The 9,423-nt window shown below is 54.7% G+C and overlaps 1 protein-coding gene across 1 annotated transcript in view; it reads left to right on the forward strand.

Moving 5' to 3' along the window:
- DNAH10 (dynein axonemal heavy chain 10) overlaps nucleotides 1-9,306 on the forward strand; it is a 113,752-nt gene extending 104,446 nt beyond the window's left edge. Inside the window, exons 68-79 of the mRNA XM_019748752.3 lie at nucleotides 555-709; nucleotides 1,740-1,923; nucleotides 2,502-2,702; nucleotides 3,438-3,647; nucleotides 3,831-3,926; nucleotides 4,583-4,754; nucleotides 5,205-5,336; nucleotides 5,510-5,721; nucleotides 5,801-5,968; nucleotides 7,095-7,275; nucleotides 8,346-8,491; nucleotides 8,958-9,306. Of these exons, the coding sequence (XP_019604311.3) occupies nucleotides 555-709; nucleotides 1,740-1,923; nucleotides 2,502-2,702; nucleotides 3,438-3,647; nucleotides 3,831-3,926; nucleotides 4,583-4,754; nucleotides 5,205-5,336; nucleotides 5,510-5,721; nucleotides 5,801-5,968; nucleotides 7,095-7,275; nucleotides 8,346-8,491; nucleotides 8,958-9,104 (2,004 nt within the window). The 3' untranslated portion in view covers nucleotides 9,105-9,306. The remainder of the gene's footprint in view (nucleotides 1-554; nucleotides 710-1,739; nucleotides 1,924-2,501; nucleotides 2,703-3,437; nucleotides 3,648-3,830; nucleotides 3,927-4,582; nucleotides 4,755-5,204; nucleotides 5,337-5,509; nucleotides 5,722-5,800; nucleotides 5,969-7,094; nucleotides 7,276-8,345; nucleotides 8,492-8,957) is intronic.
- The last annotated feature ends 117 nt before the right edge of the window (nucleotides 9,307-9,423 follow it).

Genomic DNA, 9,423 nt, shown 5'->3' on the forward strand with positions numbered 1-9,423 from the left:
CGCTTGCCTGCATGTCAGTCATCTCCTTAGACTGTAGCCTAAGTCCTCGTAAGTGAGAAGATGTTCCTTTGAATGATCCATTCAGAGTGTAACCCAGTGCCCTCTAATTCCCTGAATGGAAGTCTCCTTTATCTAGCTCAGCTAGCTTTGTGGGAGAACCATCCATCTGTCCATCTGTCAATCCATCTGTCCGTCCATCTTAGCATCCATCCAGCTCTCCATCCGTCTATCCATCTGTCCATCCATCTATCCATCCAAGAAATATTTCCATCTGTCCATCCATCCATCCATCCATCCATCCATCCATCCATCCAAGAACTATTTATTGGGTGCCTGCCATGGACCACGTCCCTTGATGGGCGCTGGGGACTCAACAGTGAATAACAGTCAGACCTTCCCGTCCTGGAGCGCATAGTTTTGGGGGGTAGAAAGTGGCCTGACTAGAAGTGGCCTTGATGTTCATACTTCTATAGATTTCATCCTTTTACAGTGGCTTTTGGGGCCTGTCTCATTATACCATTGGTGCCACTATGACTGTCCTTTGCTCTTCCCAGTGGTATGACCAGGATGCGCTCGAGCAGTTTCCATTCCCCTTGGGTTACGATAAAAACATCACCCCTTTCCAGAAGTTGCTTGTTTTGCGCTGTTTCCGTGTGGATCGGGTGTATCGGGCCGTGACCGACTATGTGACTGTAACAATGGGAGAGAAGTAAGTGCGTTGTTTGTTTGCTTGGCCCTTTCTGTGAGGCCGTCCCCACGGCCGGCAGTGGCTGGCCAGCTCCGAGAGAACTGTCACAGCCCCGCCTTGGAGCATTCTTTGATAGCCAGTGCTATTCAAGAGACATGCAGTGTGCGAGACACAGGGAATGTGAAGTTTTCTAGTAGCCACATTCAAAAAGAAACAGGTGAAATAAATTTTAATAACATATTGTGTTTCACTCAATATATTTAAAATATTATTTGAACAAGTAATTGAGATACTTGTGCGTACTTCTTTTGATATTAAGGCTTCAGACTCCTCCTGTGTGAGCTCAGCACAGCTCAGCTGACGAGCCACACTTCCATGCTCAGTGGCCACGTGGCTCGAGGCCACCTGATGGATATTGTAGTACCAGGGTCGAGTGTGAAGCCAGACAGACAATTTTAGTTGGCAAACTAGTATGCGTTCATGGCCGGGAGGTGATGGAAATGAGGGTATGAAGCTGGGTGGGGATGGTGGCATCTCAGAGAGGTCACGTCGTGGTCAGCTGTCCTTTAACTCCCAGTGACTGATACTAGGTGGCAGTGGGATCCAGATACTCTGACTCTTCAGAAGCAGATACAAATTTGGATTTCTCCCAATCCTTATGTGCTGGCAGCTAAGTTTTTGGACATGCCTTGGAGCTGTCACTGGGGAACCTCTGGGTTTTGTGCTGAGGGGACGTCAACCCGGAAGTCTGGCCAAGAGGTCGCCCGTCAGGAGTCACCCAGCTCCGTACAGACCTCCTAACGCCCACACGGTGGACCGAGCTGTGTCAGGGGGGTGCACAGAGGTGCCCAGCGCTCAGTTCACCGTCCAGTGTGCACATGTGCACAGAAACTGGGTTCTAAAACGAGGAGGGGTGTGCGAGCCGCTGGAGCAGGGGCCTCCTCCCAGGGTGCCAGACGCGGGGAAGGACAGCGCTGGTCAGACGGGCCAGCTCGGCCTGGAGCTGGCCTGCAGGGCACCTCCTAACTCGGGCGAGTGCGTCTTTCACCAGGTACGTGCAGCCCCCCGTGATCAGCTTCGAAGCCGTGCTCGAGCAGAGCTCTCCAAACTCGCCCATCGTGTTCATCCTGAGCCCGGGCTCCGACCCTGCCAGTGACCTTATGAAGCTCGCCGAGCGCAGTGGCTTTGGGGGAAACCGCCTCAAGTTCCTGGCCATGGGTCAAGGTCAAGAAAAGGTAATTTGTTGTTGGAAGGAATAAGCTGTAAATTGGGGTGAGGTCCCGGCCTCTGTTGGGAATCAGGCTTCGAGCTAGTAGTGCCGCTGCACGCGGGAGCTCGACGCGTTTGGTCTACGGAGCAGGAGTCAGATGCTAGGAGGACGACGACATAGCGTGTGCAATTCTACCCCCGCCGCCCTCTGACGGACCTCCCAGTGGTCCCTGTGCTCTGCTGCTCTCAGAGGCCCTTTTCTCACACACTCATCTCCTCCTGTCCTTACCACACCCGCCGCCATCAGGGTTGTCACTGCCCTGACATCAGGGTTGTGTCGGAGGAGATGGAGCTCTTAGGGCCGAGCGCGGCCACTGAGTGCAAGATGCTCCCTCACCTTCCAGGCTGGGACCAGCCCAGCGGACACAGGCGGCCTTGACGGAATTCTAAGACTGTGTCTTCGAAGGGCCCTCTGTAGCTCCTGGATCGCCGGCTTCGGAGGGGTGGGCCCTCACTTTTGGGGGGCTGGGAGCGGGTCTCTGGGCGAGTACGGGCTTGGCGTGGCTTTGGGACCAGCTCTTCCCTTCTCTCCCCATTGGTGCAGCTGGCCCTGCAGCTGCTGGAGACGGCGGTGGCTCGTGGGCAGTGGCTGATGCTACAGAACTGCCATCTCCTGGTCAAGTGGCTGAAGGACCTGGAGAAGTCCCTGGAGAGGGTCACCAAGCCCCACCCAGACTTCCGCCTGTGGCTCACCACGGACCCCACCAGGGGCTTCCCCATCGGGATTCTGCAGAAGTCCTTGAAGGTCTGGTTCAGGGCAAACACCGACATGCCCACAGCCCCGTTCCTCAGCTCACCGGCATTTTGCTATACATGTGTGTGCGCATGAGCACACGTGTGTATTTAGAAATAAACCTAGGATATGGTTGGAATCTCATGGACACCCCTTCCCAATTCCATCTCTCCCTCTCTCTTCGGAGATAAACACTGTCCTGAATTGGGTAACAATGATTGGGTGACAGTTCAGACTCCCGGGCCTATCTGCCACTTCTGGATGAACCCGAACAATGTCTCCGTTAGTTTCCACGTACTTCACATTGATTAAACCTCTAATCGCTAATCCTGGGCCCACCCGCAGCCTGCGGTACTCTAGTGGGTTGTACAGAAGGTTCCAGTGGCTCACACGCCCCATTTAACTTACTCTCCCGAGGATTTTTGGGGAACGGTTTTGTCATCTGCCTGTGGGGCAGGTAGAGGGAAAACATAATGGCTTTCATTTTACATTTGAGGACCCCACGGTTCAGAGAGAGGTTAAAGAACCTTCTCCGGGTCCCTTGTTGAGCAAGTGGCATCGTGAGGACAGCACCCACTTCCTTAACTTCTCCTCCTGGGCCCTTAACAAGAGACTTTGGCTATTTGAGGAATAGGCCAGACGGCTGCGTAAGGAGGAAGGAAACACCAGGAAGTCTCCGTTCTGCACGCCCCTCAGAGCTGTCTATGGGTCTGCCGTTACTGTCACTGTCTCCTCCTTGTCTGACAGGTTGTCACAGAGCCACCCAACGGGCTGAAACTCAACCTGAGAGCAACTTACTTCAAGATCCCTCATGACGTGCTGGAGCAGTGTCCACACCCTGCGTTCAAGCCCCTGGTGTACGTGTTGGCGTTCTTCCACGCGGTGGTGCAGGAGAGAAGAAAGTTCGGGAAGATCGGCTGGAACGTGTACTACGACTTCAACGAGTGTGACTTCCAGGTCAGGGCACAGCGGCGGCTGCATCCCCTCAGGATCCGCCCTGCTGGTGGCTTATCCTGTCCCCACCCGCCCATTGCTCTAAGTCGGCGACAGCTGAGCTGTCCCTGCCACATCCTCAGAGGCCTAGAATGCAGATGGCTCCGTGGGTTGGAGTATAGCCACGCTTGTTCCTCCTCCTTTAAGGTCTGCATGGAAATTCTGAACACGTACTTAACCAAAGCCTTCCAGCAACATGACCCTCGGATCCCGTGGGGCAGCCTCAAGTACCTGATTGGAGAGGTGGGAGTGTCTTGGGGGACCCTCAGGGGATACCTCCAGGGCTGGAGTGGGGCTGGCCTGGTGCCCTGTGCGTCACCTGGGTGCCCTCGGGTGACTCCCTCCTGCTCCTCCCGCCCGCCAGCCCCATGAAGGCCCCTGGGTCCCTGCAGTCACCCAGTGTCTTTGTCCTGAGTGAGCCCCATCCACACGGAGTTCCGGGTTCATCGCCGTGGGGCTCGGCTGCTCTAGGGTCGGCAGTCCTCCCAGCCACGCCTTAGGCTCCCGTCCAGTGGACGTGCGGGTCCACTGTGGGACCACGACTGTACAGGGGGCTCACACAGCTCACACAGTGGCAGACATCACCAATTCCAAAGACAAGAGTGGCTGCTGGCTTCTTCGGTTGTTCTGTGTTACCGCTTGTTCACTGTGTTTTGAGATTTTGCCCATCGTGCACTGGCTTCCAGCGCTTCCTGAGGGCCCCGTGTCCCCTGGGCTCTGAGTCGTAGACAAGCCTCCTGTATACAGTGGATCAGAGGTTACACGGTCTGCATGGTCTGAGCAGCGCTGTGGTCAGGCCGGCAGGATGGCACCAAGGGCACATGGGTTTGCCCCTGAGCCAGCCTCGGGGTACCCCAGGGTTCTGGGGCCCGGCCGGCTCTCAGCCCCTGTACCTTCAGGTCATGTATGGAGGACGGGCCATCGACAGCTTCGATCGGCGCATCCTGACCATCTACATGGATGAGTACCTGGGAGACTTCCTCTTCGACACTTTCCAGCCCTTCCACTTCTTCCGGAACAAGGAGGTGGACTATAAAATCCCTCGCGGGGACGTCAAGGAAAAATTCGTTGGTGAGATTTCGCAGACACCAGAGAGGATCCGAAACCCCTTTTCTCAGGGGGGCCGTGCAGCTCGGCTGTCCTGTTTTCCCTGGTTGGCTTGGTGGCTCTTCCGGCCCCTCCTGGGGGGCTCTGTCGCTGGTGGTGTTGTCACCTGTGAGGGGGCCCGATGGGCTCGTCCTGGCCTCAGAGCTGACGGACTTAGTTCAGGTTTCCTGCCCTGGAATGGTGGTCGATACATCCGATTCTGCCTGGAAGGGCAGAGCGGCCCTTGGGAAGCTCCCTGAACTGTTTTCATAAAAGACAGAGCTGGACTGGGAGAGCTAGTGTAGAGTGTTCGTTGAAAACGTGTCACCCACCGAGCAGTGGAAATGAATCTTGCGTGTCTGGGGATGTTACTCTGGGGGCCCCCGAAATCGAGGGTGGCATGATGTGTCACCTGTCTGTCCTCTGTGACTGTAGAGGCCATCGAGGCCCTCCCGCTGGCCAACACACCTGAAGTGTTCGGTCTTCATTCCAACGCCGAGATCGGCTATTACACTCAGGCTGCTCGAGACATGTGGGGTCACCTGCTGGAGCTGCAGCCCCAGGCAGGTAAGGTGTCCGTGGAGGCTGCACTCATGTGGTTGGGGCCCTGGGGGTGGCACCTAGTGTTGCTGTTGGTCCTGAGAGCTGGCACATTGCGGTGCCTTTCCCAAACCGGAAGGCGCAGGTGCCCTCTGCCCACGCTCAATGCCCTGCTGTTCTAACATGTGTCCTGGTGTCAGGGGAGTCCAGCAGTGGCATCAGCCGAGATGACTACATTGGCCAGGTGGCCAAGGACGTAGAAAACAAGACGCCCCAAACCTTCGACTTGGACCAGGTCAGGAAGCACCTCGGGATGGGGATGTCGCCCACGTCGGTGGTGCTCCTGCAGGAGCTGGAACGCTTTAACAAGCTCGTCGTCCGCATGTCCAGGTCCCTGGCCGAACTGCAGAGGGTGAGCTGGCCTGACAGACGCGCAGTTGCCGCCTCCACGTGCTGCCTGGGCTCCCTGACCACCTCAATTCTGTCCGCAGGCCTTGGCTGGAGAAGTTGGAATGAGCAGCGAGTTAGATGATGTTGCCAGGTCCCTTTTTCTCGGGCAGATCCCTGCCATCTGGAGAAAGCTCGCCCCGGACACCTTAAAGTCCCTTGGCAACTGGATGGTCTACTTTCTGCGGCGGTTCAGCCAGTACACGTCGTGGGTAAGTGAGAGGTCGCTGTCTGGTGGCCACTTTGAGGGGCAGCCCGGACCCCGTGACCACCCCAACCCCTTCTCTCACCCAGCACGACCTCTGGAGCAGTGGCTCGGGGGCTCTAGAACTGCTCTCTGACTCTACCTGTATCTTTTCGCCTTTTTTTGTTTTTAAGACTTTGAAGTGTACCACACACAGCGTGATTGGTTCCTCTAAGCGTCTGTCTTGGCAACGGTTCCATCTAAGTACCTCCCGGCCCCCTCGTTATTTTTAGGGTACTTAATTTTACAGAGACCCCGTGGCCTCACCTCTGGTGGATGTTTAGGTGATTACCATCGTTTGGTGCACATGAGCACGTCCCACGGGGAAACTCCTCCAGCGACATTGTGGGATTGAGTGTGCCTTGTAAATCCTGACACTCTCGTCACGTACTTTTCTAGAGAACTGGAAAACAGCGTGTGAAAACAACTGTTCCCCTTGTGTCTCTGCAACTCTGTGTGTTCTTAGTATTTTGGATCTTTTCTCCCTGATCGGTAAACAAGAATGTCTAATTGTTTAGATGTGCATTTCTCTGACTGTGGTGAGGCTGAGTGTATTTTACATGCGTTTGGACATTTCGTGTTTCGTTTTCTGTGAATTGTTTTTTTGTATGTTGGTTTCATTTTTATCGAGTTTTCTGTCTTTTAAAGTTGATTTTTTTTAAGAGCTAATTTTTCAAGGAAATTAGCCCTTTGTCTGCCAGGGTTGTAGATATCCCCCCAGCTCGTCCTGTCTTTTGACTTTTGTGTATGGTATTTTTTCCACAGGAAAGTTTTACATTTTTATGTAGTCAAATATATCAGTCTTTTCTTTTTTGGCATCTGGATTTTGTATTCCTCACTCCAAGATTATGATGATATTCACTGGAGATTTGATCTGGTACTTTGGTGGTATTTTGTTACATCTAAATCTTTGCTTCTTCTGGAATTTGGCGGTCCAGCTTGCCTTTCCCAGATGGGCGGCCGGCTGTCCCAACACCATCTTTTTGCCGCTAAATGAATTACGTCTTTTATTGTGAACGCACTTCTAGTCAGGTTTGACCCTGGCATTTGATGGCAGCCCCAGGCTCCCACTAGCTGCCCTTCCTTCTCTCCAGGTCACTGAGGGTGAGCCCAACGTGATGTGGATCTCGGGGCTGCATATCCCAGAATCCTACCTCACGGCCCTGGTGCAGGCCACCTGCCGGAGGAACGGCTGGCCACTGGACCGCTCCACCTTGTTCACGCAAGTGACCAAGTTCCAAGATGCCGATGAAGTGAGCGAGCGGGCAGGACAAGGTACGGTCAGCTCCTCATGGATTTCCAGCCTCTCGTTTAGAATCTCCCTCCCAGAGCCACCCCCGATTCAAAGGGATGAGCGTCGTGTGGGCCTGAATGGGCCAGGCCGTGTTAGGAAGTCAGACAGCCGCAAATACTGGCCGTCTGTACACTGTCCATGTCTTGATGTCTCTGAGGGGAGCACACACGCTTCTCTTCCAGGTGGTCCTTTGAGACCGTGGGGTAATGCCAGGGGAGGCCTGACCCATGTTCACCCTGCTGGTTTCTGGGAAATGGGCTCCTGGGTCAGAATCAGATCTTTCAGAGAACCAGCTCACCAGGTGGCTTCCCTGGAAACCTTAGGGGCTTGGGGCCTGGGAGCCAGAGACAGGATGGACTAGATCGGAACCATTCAATTCTGCTGTAACTTCGAGTCCCTTGGTCACGGACCGTGCAAACTGGAGCTGGAAACTGCTGTTTACCGGGGCCATGTTGTCTTAGGGGACATTTAACCACAAATACCAAAGCACCCTTGAGCTCTTGAGAGGGGATTTATGGTAAAGATTCAGGGACGGCCAGGAGGCCAGCGAGGTCACTGAGGGACTGGCAGGTGTCAGGGCTACCACTCTCTCTGGGCCTGTTGACTGTCGTCTGCGCCTCTCCATGTTCCTGTGTCCTTCTGCCCAGAGACCACTTTCTCTGCCAGGCTTCAGCTTCCTGCTCCCCAGTCACTTGCTCAGAGGGGATGTGGGGTTGGCATGGTGCCAGCGTGGGGGCCCACGGCCGTCTAAGCCTGTGTGCCTTGCTGGTAGATGGCTGGGCAGAGGCGGCCACCCCTCGTCCATTTCACTGCGACCATGGGGGAGGGTCATGGGGTCTGTAGAGTGTCCCATCTGGGCTGTTCCTCTCGAAAGGAAAGGTGGGCAGGGCAGAAATGCTGGCCCCCTCTTTTAGAAAAAGGCCTGAGCTGTGTCTGGGGAAGGCCAGTCAGTCACCTTCCTGCGTGTTGGATACATGCAGCAGAGAGCGCTGTCCCCCAGCGGAAGTTCCGGTGCCTCCTGTCAGCCCCGGCTCTCTTCCGGTGCCTCTAGGATGCTTTGTGTCAGGACTGTATCTGGAAGGTGCCGACTGGGACATAGAAAGAGGCTGTCTTGTCAAGAGCAAAGCCAAGGTGCTGGTTGTGGACCTGCCCATCCTGAAGGTCATCCCCATTGAAGCCCATCGCCTCAAACTGCAGGTGCGAGGTCACGGAGCGCCGCTTCCCCGCCTCTCTGCCGACTGGTTACCCACCAGGTGGTTTCATGCCTCTCGTGGGTGGGGGAGCCTGTGGGATACCCTGACTGCGTGGAGTCACTCCCCGGAAAATGCACGTGTGCACACGCGTGTCTGCAGGCTTCTCAGGGGGCACAGATTCAAGGGCAGAAGCTGAGGTCCGGACTAACTTCTGGAGAGGCTCCTGGCTGCTCGTGAAATTCTGTGGGCAGTGCTGGAATCAGAAAGTGGTTACCGCTGGCGTGGACGGCACTCCTGCTGCTTTGCCCGGCCTGGATCCCCTTCTCATGAATGTGTCTGGGGGAAGTTAGCGGCCATGGGGCTTGTTTGCTTAGATGCAGCCCGGCAGGATGGCGCGGAGACAAGCCTTTAGCCCTCCCGTGAGAGCTCTCTCTCTGACTCGGGAATCCTCACGTGCCTTTCCTTTGCAGAATACCTTCCGGACGCCAGTCTACACCACCTCCACCAGAAGGAATGCCATGGGGGTTGGCTTGGTCTTTGAGGCCGATCTCTTCACCACGAAGCACATTTCTCACTGGGTGCTGCAAGGGGTCTGTCTCACCCTGAATTCTGATTAACCCTCGGGCTGAAGGGCATTCGTGAACAATGACTAAGTCTGCGGTCATTTCTTGGGGTCTCTCAGGAGGCAGGAGGGGACTGACGACGATTTCCCTTTCATTTGAAATAAGCCATTTTAATCTCTTTCCACATAAATTAACCTGGTTTGGTTTTTGAAGCTTTTTTAAAGAATACAAAAAAAGTAAATTCAATACGAGAGCATTTTCAGATGTTGAGTTTTCTTTTCCTTCTCAAGGGAAACAGTTGATTAAGCAAAAGTGCCTGGCTTGTCACTGGTGCAAGTTGAGAATCCTTGCATAAGTTTTTAAAAGCGTGTTT

Source organism: Rhinolophus sinicus, chromosome 9 (assembly GCF_057876585.1).
Source record: "Rhinolophus sinicus isolate RSI-liver-muscle chromosome 9, RSI-T2T, whole genome shotgun sequence".
Taxonomy (NCBI): Eukaryota; Metazoa; Chordata; class Mammalia; order Chiroptera; family Rhinolophidae; genus Rhinolophus; species Rhinolophus sinicus.